The sequence below is a fragment of the Pinus tabuliformis genome, chromosome 2_1 (assembly GCF_031772625.1).
Source record: "Pinus tabuliformis cultivar Carrire ecotype Pingquan chromosome 2_1, CPIR1, whole genome shotgun sequence".
NCBI classification, from domain to species: Eukaryota; Viridiplantae; Streptophyta; class Pinopsida; order Pinales; family Pinaceae; genus Pinus; species Pinus tabuliformis.
This window is the reverse complement of record NC_142299.1, coordinates 620,211,999-620,228,671: the sequence shown is the minus strand read 5'-3', so window position 1 is coordinate 620,228,671 and position 16,673 is coordinate 620,211,999. Positions and strand designations below refer to the sequence as shown.

Here is a 16,673-nt window from a genome sequence, read left to right as displayed (position 1 = left end):
CTGCACTGGAAAGAGCGTAAAAACCACACCGAAGAACAAGGTTATTTGATGTTCAAAACCAGCGGAAATTACAGAAATTGTCTTCTGAAAGCTACTATGACTAATTAATTGGGGTTATCTGCATCACAAAGAAAAAACTGCACTTGAAGATCGAGTACTAGACCCAACTCTGTTCATCCCCATCCAAAAGCGAAGAATTGTTGTGGGAAGACCCAACCCCAAAAGCGAAGGGAGGAGCCACAAATTGTTGTTTTAGCAGTTGTGGGAAGCTTCATAGATGACAAATGGCTAACATGCCAATAGCCAGTTGTGGTTAACATAGCCTCTTATTCAAATTTTATTATTATTAATATAACTTCGTTATTTCACCTTACATTCGTAGCTCATACACTTGTAAATTTTATCTAACGCCCAATAATATTTATTTTCAATTAATATAATAATATAAAAATTATTTTATGCAAATGCATTTTTTACGGTGTCCTTAGTCATACAGCCAGATCAAATAATTGAGATACGAAAGATTTTAAAGTAAACATTTATGTAAATTGAAAATATCAAATAGATCAAATAATTAAGATAGGGAAAGATTTTAAAGTTCATAGTTCATTTGCATCGGGGCACGTGAAGCGTGCAATAAGACCTCCAATTCACAACTTTGGTTATAAATTTCTTACACCAATATTTGCAGAGATAAACTTTGGTTAAACTTTGATAGTGGATAAATTTTTTTGGTCAAAAGACTGGTTAATGTATGGTCAACGATGGATCCATCGCTATTAGTCCCAGGCAAGGACTAATAAGGCATAATTAGCAATATGGTTTCAAGCCAAGAAATATTTAACTTAAGACAACAAAAAAGTTAACTACTAGTCACGAGTAATATTATAATTATGTATCTGGAAAGTAAATATAAACACTCGTAAATACTATATGTTTTATTTTAAACTCTAAAAATAGCTCTCTGTTTATCAAGGTTAGAATTAAAAGAAAAAGAAAAAGCAGGGTTTAGCAAAGTTAGAAGTAAAAAGTTGTGGAAAATAAATATAGATATTTAGTAAAAGGCTGTGGAAAACTAATCTAGATCTATGCACATTATCTCTAAAAATAACCCACAGAGGCAATGTAAAATTAGAAAAGTGAGTAAAAATGGAAAAATAAATAACCCATAGAGGCAGTGTAAAATTAGAAAAGTGAGTAAAAATGGAAAAATGGCAATGTAAAATCAGAAGAGTGAGTAAAAAAGGAAAAATAAATAGCCCATAGAGGCAGTGTAAAATTAGAAGAGTGAGTAAAAGTGGGAAAATAAATAGCCCATTAGATGCATGCACGTTGGAAGTAACCGTGTAAAATTAGAAGTAAGAGTATCACTGGATCCATGCACGTCGGATCTAAAGAAATAAATAGGCAGCGGAAGCATGGTAAATTTAGAAGTAAAAACAACACTGGCAACTGCAAGTGAATGAATGAATCTTTAGAGAAGTGAAAACAACACAGCGTCGACTGCAGTTTGAGGATTAATTGGAAAATATTGTAGTAACAACACAACGTCGAGTGCAGTTTGAGAAGGATTAATTGGAAAATATTGTAGTAAAAAAATTCTAATTACGGTCCATGATCGTCGTTATGCATGTACCTGATCTAAATATAGCAGTGCAAGATTACACATAAATTACAAAATTAAAAATTACACATAAATTAAAAATTCTAATTACACGTAAATTAAAAATTCTAATTACGTTCCATGATCGTCGTCGTTATGCATGTGCATGATCTAAATATAGCAGTGCAAAATTACAAAAGCACCACTGCAAAATTTATTTATCTTTATAAGGACCACATTGAACGCACTTTGAAGATGATACGTGCTTAAGAGTGTGGAAGAACAGATATTAAGTGATTAAGAAGAGAAGAGATGATGATGAGGAATAGCCTGATGATGAGATTGTTGTTGGCGTTGGTGATGCTCCTTCATGTGGGAGCAGCAGCAGCAGACACAGACGACACAGCCTCAGGGCGATCTTGTTTTGCAGCAATTTACAGTTTCGGAGATTCATTCGCTGATACTGGAAACGCGGACATGGCTTCACCTCCTTACAACCTTCATTTTCGCTCTCTTCCATATGGAAAAACCTTCTTTGGCCTCCCCGCCGGTCGTGCTTCAGATGGACGTCTCGTCATTGACTTTTTGGGTAATAATTACCACCCATCATCCAATTCCATATACATGCCTCTTGGGTGTAAAATATTGCATAGTACTCATGATCACTTGTATATTGTGTATTTTTCAGCCAGTGCACTAGGATTTAATTTCCTCTCCTCTTCTTCTTGTGTATTTTTCAGCCAGTGCACTGGGATTTAATTTCCTCTCCTCTTCTTGTTGTGTATTTTTCAGCCAGTGCACTAGGATTTAATTTCCTGTCCTCTTGTTGTGTATTTTTCAGCCAGTTCGCTAGGATTTAATTTCCTCCGGCCTTCTATTGGACTGATCGACATGGAGCTGGCGGAGAGAAAAAACGGAGTTAACTTTGCCGTTGCGGGTGCCACTGCATTGGACAATTCCTTCTTAAATGACAGACTCATCTTCCCGCAGACACCATTATCTCTAGATACGCAAATCAGATGGTTCCACCAGTTGAAAAATTTCACCTGCAGAGCTAATTTGGGTATAATCATAGTATCATTTCAATTATGTAAAATTTTACTTAGGGTTATGCTTCCAGACGGTTCTAAAATATATATTTGGTCAACAGATTGCCAAGTTCATTTCTCAAGAGCGTTATATGTGATGGGTGGATTCGGTCTCAACGACTATCTAGACTCCACCTTTACGTCCTCGCCATCGGATGAGATAAGGGGCTTTACTCCTCTTATCATAGCCAAGATTCAGAAAGCTATACAGGTAATTGATTTTAATTAAACCCCACTTGATATGTCTTATTTCTTTCTCCATATCAATAACCCTCTCATAACATAATTACGGTTTTCTTTTATTTAGACGATGACATGCGTTGTCGGTTTTCTTTTATTTAGACGATGACATGCATTGCGGTGAATGAGTCGGTTTTCTTTTATTTAGACGATGACATGCGTTGCGGTGAATGAGTTTTTCTTTTTTTGGAAAATTTTTTATATTAAAATGGAATTGGAATTGAGTGCAGGCATTGATAGAAGAAGGAGCCCAGTACATATTTGTCCAAGGAATGCCACCTCTGGGATGTTTGCCCGCCATACTTACTCTAGACCCTTATCCGAGGAACTCCGATTATGATGAAAATGGATGCCTAGCATCATATAACCAACTCTCCCAGGATCATAACACAGCGTTGCAGGAGACACTAGAGCAGCTAAGGATTCAATATCCACACGCCATATTGGTGTATGCGGACTACTATAATATGTTTATGGAAATAATCAAGAACCATGCAGCATACGGTACGTACGGAAATTTTGGATTCGGTTAATAAACTCATATACATTTTGGATTGGATTAGTGTAGTGTAATGACAATGTTGAAATGATGCAGGTTTTACCGCTAATACATTTCAGTCTTGCTGTGGAACTGGAGAACTTTTTAATTTTGATATCATGCATACATGTGGGACACCAGGAGTGTTAGCATGCTCAAATCCAGAAAGAGCCATCAGTTGGGATGGAATACATTTCACTGAAGCCGCATACAAAATTATTTCACAATTCATCATCAACAAAGCCCAATATACTCAGCCACCTTTCAGTGACATGATGAAAATCTCTGATAATGGCCTTTGTGATGCAGCCAGCCACCAGGGAACCACCTTATGAGAATGTTTTGTAATGGCGGTTTATATGTATTCTGGAGTGAAATATGTCAAATCTCTGGTAATGGCCTTTGTGATGCAGCCACCAGTTAATATTTTGTATTCGCTATTAATATGTATTCTGCATTGAATGTCAAATCTCAATAGGACTTTTGAATTTGAGTCCCTATTTCTTTCATTTGTATTTCAATGGGGGATTTTTTATAATAATAATATTTAATTTGAGTCCCTATTTCTTTCATTTGTATTTCAATGGCGGATTTTTTATAATAATAATATTTTTAATTGTATATTGGTATTCTGAAATAAAAAATTATTATAACGCTTTTAAATTTGAGTTATATTTTTTATTTAAATTATATTATTGTTTAAATTATTATTTATTTTTTATGTTTTTTAATTTGAGTTACATTTTTTTATTTACATTTTGTTATTTTTTGGGATAAAATAAGTTGGTTCTTTGTTAATTTTAAGAATAAAAAAATAATTATTTCAAATCATTACAATGTTATATTACATTAAGAATTGAATATAGTATTTATTGGATTTGGATATCCGTAGATCTAATTATAATAATTATTCCTTCTAGTTAATCAAGTATAAATCAATAAAATTTTGAATACAGTGGTTTATATCTTAGAAATAAAAACTTATATGAAATAGAATCAAAATAAATGTGGTTTAGTTATCATATTATTAGCAAATATTATATTTCATTTTGCCATTGATACTTTAACCACAATCAACCTTAAAAGCTGCTAAATACTCTTTTAAATTAATCCAAAAGAAAGTCATCAATCCAAGGAATCGAACATGTAGACATATCCTCAAGAGTATGCTATCCTTGTTCATATATTAATCATCATTGCAAAGTCAAATGACATCATCTTTCATTTTGTCAACAATTACTAGTTTTCTCTATGGAGATACACCAAGCATGGTCATTCTCAAATAAAGCATATCCTTTAATTGGATGATTAATTCATTATATTCATTATAATTGATTCGTATGGTAAAAGGCCAGCTATATATTTCATTTTAATTTCCCATGTAGTAACTATTATTATACCCTGTATTATAAGGAATATTTATTTAGTTAAATGTATTAAAGTGTATATGGGTACTCTAACTATTTTGTAATGAAAAATAGTATTTCCAAATGAAAAAATATATTTACCCATAAATCTAATGCGATGATCTATATTGTAGCTTAATTAGACAGCTGGATATGTTACAATATGTTATCAAAATGATTTGGATAATATTGGTATGCTAGAGATTGGGTATAGTATACCTCATGATTGTAAATTCAATTATTGATATCATAGTGGTCATCAATGGCCTTTCCCTCTCTTTGTTCCACTTGAATTTAACTTAGGGAAATCCCTAATACAATTGGCTTACAAGGATCGTGCTTTCTAGATGGGAAAACTAGAGGAATTGGCTTACAAGGATCATTTTACAAGTAGCTACTAGTAAACCTCTAGGGGTTTGTAGCCTATCCTCCTCTCCATAAACATGGTCACAATCGAGGGGATTTGAACTTTGGAACTCTCAGTTTTCATAGATTTCACATTATTTTTTATATTTTTAATCTAAGTTATATTGTTTTGAGAAAAATTCTTAATACTTTTTTTTAGATTGAAGAATTAATAATAGAGTTTCAAGCTACCATTAATTAAAAATCGAATACGTAGCTTATTGAAATTAAATTTGAGTGAGAAGAATAACTCATCTGATTGCATTCTATTCCCAAGGTTTACATATTAATACATGGTTTTTTAACCCTTAGTTTTCATCTTCCAAGAGGTCGCTTAGACTTCTATGAATGTCTGAATTCATGCACACCAATCCTATCAGATTAGGCATCCAAAAAACCCCAACCTATTTCCAGTATGGAAGGTATCAACCCTATTGTGGGTGCTAACAATGGAAGTAATTTTGGTGTTAATGGCATAAATAACGTGGGTCCCACCAATGGAAACAATATAGTAATGACCACCACAATGTACACAACTCGGACTTTTCTTTTGTTTATGGCTAGTTTGAACCTCCTTGATTTGAGCCAACCAATAATTGATCCTCTCTTGCATGATTTTGCATGGCATACATGCCAACCAAACTTCTCTAAAATATCCCCAATTTTGAGGGTGATTTTGCATCTTTGTATTTATGGTTATATCTGTAATTTGTGGTGTTCCTGTTTAAATCCAAATCAGTGGATGAGATGCCACATGTCATGTTTTACCACTTCATTAGACTCATTACCATGATGTTGACTGGCACAAACATTTTCTACTTGCTATTTCTTTTTGGTTTATTAGCATAATTTTGATTTGAGGATATAGAATAGAGTCTTGCATTAACTATATGCACAGTTTCAACAAAGTATATCCTTCAAGAAAATCACAACAATTTATCATGTCATTGTCGCAGTTATCTAATCATGATTGCAAACACATAACAAAAGTTATGAAGTTTGCACTCAGCTATAATGTGAATCATCCATTTACATGTTATTAAGTGGAAATGATATCATATAACTTGTTTAGCAAGACCATTGCATAGAATCGCCCCCTAACTAACTAACACCTTTTATTAAGCATGTAATTTGAATAACAACCTAATTGTGAGAACCTTATATCTATGAAAAATAGGCACAAACTCGAAATAAATTAAGCTCCTTAAATTTGATCCTTGGTCATTTCCATCTCTTTAGCCATGGATTTTATAAACCTGTTAAACCCCTTTTCAAATTTGGTCTTTAGCCCTTAATCTTGTCCATTGTTTATAATAATAAAAAATCTTCATTCACAGTATATTTGTATTCAAACATATATAGACGGATATGACTAAATTTGCATTCTTGCACCAAAGCTAGAATACAAATCATGCATTTGTATATCCTTATGCAGATCCTTAATAATAAATGGAAAATTTACCAAGTAACATGTTTACCAAGACCATTAGATGCCAAGTAAAATTTCATTGAGTTTATGTTGAGTATGATATTTAAGTTTACCATTTCCCATATATCATGACATGAAAAACATGCTAGGATATAAATGAATAAATTGTTTGCAAAACATGGTCTTGGAAACTATTACAAGCAGCAATATGTGTAGCTCATAAGGAATTTTGGAAGTACTTTTCCAAGACCATAGAGACATGATCATGTCTATTTTTCAAGTGCAATAGATACAAGCACTAATTTATTAAATACGGATAATTACTTCTAATAATGTAGATCTCCTTTTAACAATTCAATTTTATCATTAAGAAGTTATACTTCGGAAATTCAACCATCAACTCACAAGGACAATAGATATCAGAATGCACAAAGAGAACATATTTACCCTGGGAAAACCGGGCAAAATTTACTTAGATAAATTATTCAATTCAACAAGAGATATTCCTAATATTGCTAGTCAACTATGAGGTCAAACTGACCAACAATGTTATGGTCAAAGCTAGTCAAACAACCCTTTTATCAAGTCAAAATATTTCCCTTCAACTTCAGCCCTCTCGAATCTTCCTAGGCTGAATTTCATCCTCCTAGAATATGCCCAGAAACTCGACCCTGCTACCCAAAATGTTATGCCCAGAATTTTGGACCTACATCCTAGAAGTCCGGCCTGTTACCCAAAAACTTCCTAGAAAGTCACATGTTCAACGTATATAAATCGATAAATGTTCTTGATGTGAATTTGTCCTTATTTTCCTTCTTCATTGTCGTTCTTCTTCGATTGGATGCCCAAAATATTTCTACCTGTGTGAGAAATCGAATCGTGACTTGTGGAGGAGGTTAAGTTCTCTATATATAATGTTTTGTCTCTATGAATGGGTGTCTCTTCACTAGAGCAGACTTGACATTAAGGAGGACCGAATTGAAAAATTTGGAGCCAAAAAATCAGAATTCAAAATTTCAAAATTTCTTTCTTGATATCGACATGAACAATGTGTCTTATATTAATTCTTTCAAGGGAAAAAATGACATGAAGAACATATCATAGAACTACATTATATACTTCAAGGGATAAAATATAAATTATAAAGGCCAACCATGGCTACAAGATTCAGCACTCCCTCTTAACTAGGGAGGTATTCGTAATAACTACGCAGATGTTATTTTGTTGACAAAATTCTCTAACAGAAAGCTATAGAAAATCATCATCATTATTCTATTACCATGAATAGGTGAGCAATTTTGACACATGGTAAACCAATAGCATCCACTAATTACCATAATCTGGTCAAACATCTTTGACATGTGGTAAATCAACAACCTCAACCAATTAATAATTCTAGTCAATACCTCTGACCTATGGTATATCCTCACCAAAATCTTGGTTGATACTCTTAACACATGGTACATCATTTAGCATCAACTAGTAACCATAATTCCAGTCTTTTTCGCATATGGTATACAGACTAATCTTGGTTCACCATTATTCGGTTCAATGTCTTTCATGCATGGTAAATCTCCAAAGGCCACATTTTATCTAAGTAATTTAGGGACTTATTTTAACTGATCCTCATGCTCCAGGAATATTCTTCCTAATTTGTGTCAACATACATTACAAAAGAAGAACAATTATCCTCTATTGGACCATTCTCGCCAATTAGGGTCAATATACTTGACATAGGAAGAATGTCGATCCATGATGTTATCTCATGAGCACTCCCTCTCACTGAGACAAACATTCTCAATAAGTCCAAGATTGTCCCTGAAGTATACAAAATACTATCTGGACAAAGGCTTTCTAAGTATATCAATGATATGCTCATTAGTAGAGACATATTAGAGATTCACTTCTCCCTTCTGCACTATGTCATGAATGAATTGGCACTTGATCTCGATGTACTTCAAATTGTCATGGAAAATTGGATTATCTATCAACTTAACACAGCTTTGATTGTCACAATATATCACAGTCGGTTCTAGCACCTGATCAAATAGTCTTGTGAGTAACTCCCAAAGCCACACTACTTCACAACTCGCTAGAATGGATGCAATATAATCTGCCTCAGCAGTGTTAAGTGCAATACATTTCTACTTCCTACTCATCCACGAATCATAGAGTATCCCGAGCTAAAGAAACCTTCGGAAGTACTATTTTTGTCTTCAACGCTCCCTGCCCAATCTGCATCTGTATATCCGTACAATTGTATATCACCGTTTGAGACATATGTCAAACCATAATAAATTGTACCATGAAAATTGATGAGGCTCAAAAATAGGTGCATCATAAGGGTCATAATGTCATCCTCCATCTTTGGAACTATGTCTTTCTCACATTTATTTATAATTTTTGTTTTATTATGCCTAGTGAGAAGGGTAAAAGATGTTTTTCTATGTCATGTAACCTAATATGGTTTAATTGGAGGAAACAGAGGATTTTTTGGGTAATTTACATGTATGGGCTGGGAGTAGACAACGGGGAGAGATTCTAGGAGGTTTTCCACCTCCTTAACTCCTTCAATGAGCCCAAGATCACCACACACTCTCTCATCATCTCGAGGTCATTTGACATTGATGCAATGATAATGATAAGCTTGTTACTGGTTAATCACTAAGTTATCTCTAGAGGGTTGAGGCTCTTGGGTTTGGGCCCAAACCCAATGGCTTAGGCCCCTCTTGTGTATTGGTATTTCTTTTTAGTTCAAAGTGTTTATTAGTTTTCTGCATTTCATTAGAAAATAACCCTTAAAAATCTTGTGATTGTGACCTCTATCTCATCTCTCCCATGGGAGCACGAATGGAAGGATCTACAATCACAGTCCAAAAATACTATGTTTATGATTTCTTGGAAGAAGGTCTATGTTATTCATATTGTTTTTCATGGGCTTAATATAGCTTAGGAGTTGATTCATTGACTGGATCGGAGTTTTTGACACAGATTAGATCACATTTAAATTCAACTCATCCTTTCCACTATTAGTTGTTTCATTTTTCAATGATGAAAGGGTATATGCATGTGATGTTGCAGGGATATTTGTATCTTCAAGAAAGGGGCCTTTCACCACATCCATCTTGGACTTCCTCGGCATCTTTTATGAAGCTCAAATTCTATCTTCAAAGTTATGTTCTTGAGATCAGCCTCTTAGATCACCGTGAGAAGCTCTCCTAGTTCAAAACAGGCCTTCGAAAGGATTTGAACTTGGATAGGGGTGTTGGTCAAGTTTAATCCATTTACCTCAACCTCCATCCACCTTTCCATCCCTGGAACCCATCATTCCTACCTCCTAAATCTTCTCGGCAACCTTCCTATAGAATTACAGGCCTTCAAGTAGCAATATAGGGTACCTGTCGCAGCCTTCTATAACATACATGTAGCGTCCTCTTTCTCCACTTATTTTGACCTTTTATGCAATTTGGACTTAGTTTAGAAGTAGGTTGGCCCCCAACTGTGACTCAATGATCAAGGGAAGCACCTAAGCCACTCCAACCATCATTTTCCTTTACTGCAAAATAAGATAGCATGACTTTCTTTATTACAGATTTGGCACAAATAAAACATTGGTATATATGCAAGTGTGAGCTATATAGATGATAAATGGAATCTTGAGTTATAATTTGGTGGGTTAGCTTCTTGTCTGCAAGTGTATTTGGTAGCTAGATGGTTGATTGCAAGATAATGTAGTTCCTTATCTACAAGTAGTGTAGCTCTTATATTTTCATGAATTGATTCAATAACATTTACAAGTTGAAGTTCAAAAAGAATTTTCCTTTTGATCATTAAAGGTAGGTTCTAAGTTGCACCTTCATTAGTTATTTTTCCTTCTAATTCAGTAGGAAGAATGGTCTTGGAGAACTATTGATCAAATTTCCTAATTGAGGGTGGCATGAGTAGAATCCCATCTACTGTGTATATAGCATTCTCACCTCGAAGTGTGTACGAACCTTCGGTTGATAAATAGAGTTGAGGAGCCCTTGGGAGTTGCAGAACTCTTGGTGCAATACCAGGTCTCACCACTTTCTTGCGTCATTGTCGGGGAGGTGTCTAGGTAGATGTTATATATGCTTCAACATTGTTTTATGTTTTACATACAGTTTTGAAAAAGCAACATAAAAACAAAAGAGAAAAATTCCTTTCATACCTCGTAGGAATAGAGATACCCAAGGAAAATTCTTACCGAACACCCCCACCCCCTCAAGTAGTCAACCTTCACTCTTCTCCGGTGACTGCGAGCTTCCCTCTCTGACTCTAGGGGTGTTAGAAGACCCTCTAGGTGAGAAACCTGAGATATTTGAAGAACCTATTCGGGAAGGAGAAGTACCCACTTCACCTACCCAAACCATGGCTGGAAATAGGAACAATGATTTTTTTCCCTATCATAGAGACTAGTGGAGAGGCTAGAATGGAGAATATCGGCCCTAATTCCATTCCACACTTTCATGGATTAGCCTCTAAGGATCTTGATACCTTTATGTTTAAATTTGTCGTTACCTGTAGGACCTATGACTATGCCTCTAATGACCAGAAGTTGAATTTATTCCCATCTACCCTTAAGGATGCAGCCTTGGGCTGGTTTATGGGTCTGCCTGGGGATAACGCCACTACCTAGGCTCAAATTCAACAAGCTTTTAATGACAAGTGTAGGGACTACTGTAGGTCCAAATAAACCAAGGAATAAATATTTAGAATGACTCTTGGACATGATGAATCCTTGGAAGACTATGAGGAGAGATTTCAACTCAGTTATAGGAGGGCCAGATGCACCCTTGATCCTGAATCACTCAAGCTAGTTCTTCTTTGAGGGATTAGGGAGGACATGCTGGAAAACATCAACATGTTGTCTCGGGCAGATATCTATCATTTATCCTATGACGGCATCAAAGCATTGTTCAAAATTCCCTCTAGGGCCAATAGAAAGAAGGGTAGGGCTAGTCAAGGCTTGATCAATTCCTCCCCTTCCACAACATCCATCAAGAATGAGATTAGGAACATGTTGGAAGACTTTAAAAGTGAAATTTATGTGCCTTTTCTTTGCAAATGGATACCATGCAAATGAAGAGGAAACCAAAGGAAGCAGAGAGAGCCCTAGTTATTTTATGCCCTAAATGAACTAAAAGGAAACCCAGAAATGAATGCCCATTACATGTTGTACAGGTCTCCTCAATCTGTGAGGAGAACCATGCCACAGATAAATACCCTTATTTTATTTGTTTAAAAGTTGTATACGAAGGGGCGGAAGGTGGGGCTGAGCAACTCTGCTTTATAAATCAAAGGAGGCCTCAAGGACCTCGTCCATACCAGCAGGGCATGCAAGGTGCATCTTACTCTTAATACCATCCCTACCAGAATGCACCCTTTCCACCATAGTACTATTCCCCTCATCCATCACGTTCCACACCTCCTCCTTGGCTTGATGCCCCTCAATATCCTCCCCAACATGTCAATTAACCATTTCAGCCATATGTTTCCCAACCTCCTAAATGGAATAACCCATCACATGGGTGGAGGCCTCAACTTAACCAACCTCCTACTTTACTGCTTCACCTCCACCTCAACCACAAATCACTCATCCCGCTCCAACCAAGCAACCTCAGATGCATGCTCAACCTAATCTGAACCCGAATAATGAGCAAGCACAACAAGTCTACATTGGAGAGACATCTTACTGTTCCTATGCTATGGAGATCTAAGAAATCAACCTTAGGTCCAAAAGGGAACTTGAAGATAACCAACCTCCATCTCCACCTTAAGAACTTGAAGAGGAAAAGGAAGAGAGTATCCCTAAAGTAAATCCACCTCCTTTTCCGTAGAGATCGATCCATCCCAGCTAGCACCCCCCAGAAGAGACTGAACTTATGGGAGGACACAAGAAATGGAAGATCCCAACCAATGCATAAGAAATGGCTAAGATCTAGCAAAGATCGGCAGCTAACAGAAAAATAAATAAATAGATCCAATAGATCAGAAAAAACAAGAAGATCAATGCCTAGTACAAGTCAAAAACCCTCTCCCAATGAAGGACAGAAAATCTAAAGAAATCAAGCAAAATAAAATGAATTTGTACCAGTTCTAGCTATTAAATAGAGAGCTCAGACAGATCGAGGATAGAAAGAAAAACTTTTGAAGACAAAAATTGGTCTTTCGAGGCTAGAAGCTCGGTCGCACACAGAAGACAGGATAAATTTGGTTGGTCGCTAGGGTTCAATTATTGTATAAGTTTCCTAACTTCTCAAGCCCTAGGTGCCTAGATACACAAGTGGGTCAAGTTGATCTCCTTGGGAATGGAAAAGACTAGAAACCTTTTTCACAATTACTTTAGTACTTTTTCATGATTGAAACTACTTTAGTACCTTCCTAATTTATTTTTCATTGCAAGGACAACATGTTCCATTAGTTGGGAGGAGTGGGAGGGGGAACATGGGGTAATTCTCCTGACTATTACATTGCTAATCTTCTAATCACTTCACCCTCATAATCAACTATATCTTCCATAATCTCTAGCACACTAAGGTCCATTATGACACAACACTCTAGAAGTCACTAAATTTTATTTTTGGCATTGATACCTTATTTGGAAATTACTAACCCTCATCTTCCTCATTACATGAATGTTGTCAATGTTTCCATTATTACTATTATTGTTTGATACTGCTATTGGTGTTCATAGCATATTGCTACCACTATTTAATATGATACATCAATCTTTTGCACAATGGGAAGTTCAACTATCCAACATGAACCTGTCACCTTCAAACAACTTTGGGGCAACCCTGAAGTGTGTCAAATTTTTCAAGATGGAGGGTGGATAATCTATAGGGTTTCACCTATAAGTTTTTCCTATTTACAACTATAGCGTGGGGACTCAAAATTAGAGTAATAGAGGAAATCCTTGCCCACGTTATAGGGATAACTTGAATCAATGAGCTTTAGAATCAACTGCTTATTACTGGGAGAAATTGCCAAAGATGATGGTAGGGGAGTTGAAAGAGGTATTATGTTTACTTTATGTCTAATTAATTATTTCCACAAGTTTTGAGCTCTATGCTGATAACTTTAGATTTAAAATAATAAACTACATAATAAAAGATTTCGAAATAGTTTAGGAGGATATCCTAATTAAATATCTATGATTGGGAGGTGAAACTTAACGCACAGATCAAACTTGCTCACTTCCATTTATACAACATAAAATTGTAAAATCATTAAATGTAATGCACCATATAAAAATATTTAAGAAAGAGAGTTGTTAAAATAGGTGATTTCATTGTCAACATTGTTTTGAGCACTATGCTGATAACTTTAGATTTAAAATAATAAATTACATAATAAAAGATTTCGAAATAGTTTAAGAGGATATCCTAATTAAATATCTATGATTGGGAGGTGAAACTTAACGCACAGATCAAACTTTCTCACTTCCATTTATACAACATAAAATTGTAAAATCATTAAATGTAATGCACCATATAAAAATATTTAAGAAAGAGAGTTGTTAAAATAGGTGATTTCATTGTCAACATTTCTTCGTCTTTATTTGCATCGCATCGATTTATATACTCTAAGTCATCCTTTGATAGTTGTTAAAAAGCTTACATCAATGAAGTCATTCAATGAAAATTTCCTTCGACATTCCCAGAATGCATAGAATGTGATCTATAGATATAAGTTCAATATCATCACTCATTCTACGATATTTTCCAAAATCTATTAATTCCAAATATTTTATAATATTTCTAAACGTATATTGTTAACAAGGAGCCACTGCCGTGGCGGTAGTCCCTGCCGGGTCTGCAAGGACAACACAAATGGATTGTATACTGTCCGATTTGAAATGAAACTGAAATAGTTCACCTAGAGCTGTCAAATCGATGGTGATGTGCGGAATTTAATATGCAATTGGGTTTTATTCGAAACCTATGGATTTTGTTTTAGTTAGACCTACTGATTAGCTGAAACAGATTTCAATATTTATTGACATATTTTGAATATTATGGTGAGAAAAATTTGATGTCTTATTCTTCAGTGCATATGTCTTAGTCACACATATGTGTATTTTTAATATTTTTCCCAAACCTATAAATATATATTTAAAATAAAATAAAAGCATATAATAAAAGCATATAAATTTATATAATAAAAGCTTTATATATCAAGCTTAGTGCATTGGGAGATCTCTTCCATGGTTTCAGTGCATATGTCTTAGTCACACATATGTGTATTTTTAATATTTTTCCCAAACGTATAAATATATATTTAAAATAAAATAAAATTATATAATAAAAGCATATAAAATTATATAATAAAAGCTTTATATATCAAGCTTAGTGCATTGGGAGATCTCTTCCATGGTTTTATTGGAATGCTAGGGAAAAGTTTCCTACTTTTTAGGCACAATGAAAAATAATGGTTTTGTTTTTGTTTTTGTTTTTTTTTTAATAAAAGTTTATATATATTTATGTGAACAAAATATTTTGTTTAATTTTTTTTATCTTTATTAAGATTAAATAATATAATGATTAAATAATATAATGGTTAAAATGGATATATAATTTTATTTTATCTTTATTAACATTAAATAATATAATAGTTAAAATAGATGCATGCTACTACACATAAAAATATAAATATTTTTAAGACTTAATTCAGATTTAAAAACTAGCAAAGATGTTCACCACCTAAACTATAAGACATTTTTCATTATTCATAATGCAGTGCAGTGTTTTGAAGAAAAGAGTAGTGTTTTTATTGATTTTGCAATTATGTAATTGATCTGGATATTTTTAACTTGGGAATTCTTAAATCTTTTACAATATTTTTAAGTTAGAAATTCTTAAATTTTTTACATTATTTGTACAAGTTTTTGATATTAAATATTAATTCTTTACATCATCCATTTTTTAGGAAACAACATATTACAATTTATTATGTTCAAACTTCAATAAAACCAATAACATCATAAAATATAAAAGATTTTACACTAAAAAAATTATATATACTTAATCTTTCAATGAATTTCAATATATTTGACTATATTATATGTAACACAAAAAAATGTATAATTATGCATTTCATTTTTACTAAATAAGTGGAGTTATAAAGTTAAGTTATATATATATATATATATATATATATATATATATATATATATAATATTTGATTTAAATTACTTTAATTTTTAATGTAAATAAAATTTCAAAATATTTATATAATTATATATATAATTTAAAAGACAAAAACTATAATAATTAACGAACTGTAATTAGAATCCAATACTCTCCAATTTCCCTAATAAAACAAAAACAAAAATAACAATAATAAAATATTTAAAAATTCACGAAATCATAAAAATAATATTTTATATTGAAAAATATATATTTTTATAAGTAATCCCAATGCACTGTGCGATTACATTAACCAATGGGGAATCCCAAGGACATTGGTCCTCTACTTATTAGTATATTTCTACCATTCATGAACAATGCGTTCACGGCATGAGGATGAATTGATATAATCACGTCACTTGTTTTCAGTATTTACTAAGATACTTTGAATATTATGAGAGGGTTATTTTAATATAAAATCAATGTATATAAATGAATTTTATAAAAATGTTCCAAGTCAGCATTGATTTTTGAATTCTTGAACTTATTGGAATGGTCTATTAAATGGAGCCACTATCTTGGATTATAACCCCCCAACATATCACACCACGGATATCTTGTTATTTAACGGAAAAAGTATGGATTGACACATGGGCATCCATGCAAAGCACCATTGAAACAGGTGGACAGGGATGCAAACCACTGTTGGCTCGAACATCATGAAAGAAAAACATAAATAACCAAATCATTTTTGTGCCATAGCTACTGCATCATCAGCCATAGCAACTGCCTAATCAACCAACTGCTCTGTT

General features: G+C 33.8%; 1 protein-coding gene across 1 annotated transcript; it reads left to right on the top strand.

Moving 5' to 3' along the window:
* The first annotated feature begins 1,915 nt into the window (after positions 1–1,915).
* LOC149202051 (acetylajmalan esterase 1-like) lies at positions 1,916–3,804 on the top strand. Its single transcript, XM_089401459.1, has 5 exons — positions 1,916–2,192; positions 2,445–2,666; positions 2,754–2,902; positions 3,162–3,435; positions 3,527–3,804. The coding sequence occupies exons 1-5, from the start codon at positions 1,916–1,918 to the stop codon at positions 3,802–3,804; spliced, it is 1,200 nt and encodes a 399-aa protein (XP_089257585.1).
* The last annotated feature ends 12,869 nt before the right edge of the window (positions 3,805–16,673 follow it).

Bases quoted from the DNA above. Each gene is read 5' to 3' on its own strand.
- LOC149202051 (XM_089401459.1), top strand. From the start codon at position 1,916: ATGATGATGAGGAATAGCCTGATGATGAGATTGTTGTTGGCGTTGGTG. The intron at 2,193-2,444 runs GTAATAATTACC...TGTATTTTTCAG, and splicing joins TCTCGTCATTGACTTTTTGG to CCAGTTCGCTAGGATTTAAT. The intron at 3,436-3,526 runs GTACGTACGGAA...GAAATGATGCAG, and splicing joins CAAGAACCATGCAGCATACG to GTTTTACCGCTAATACATTT.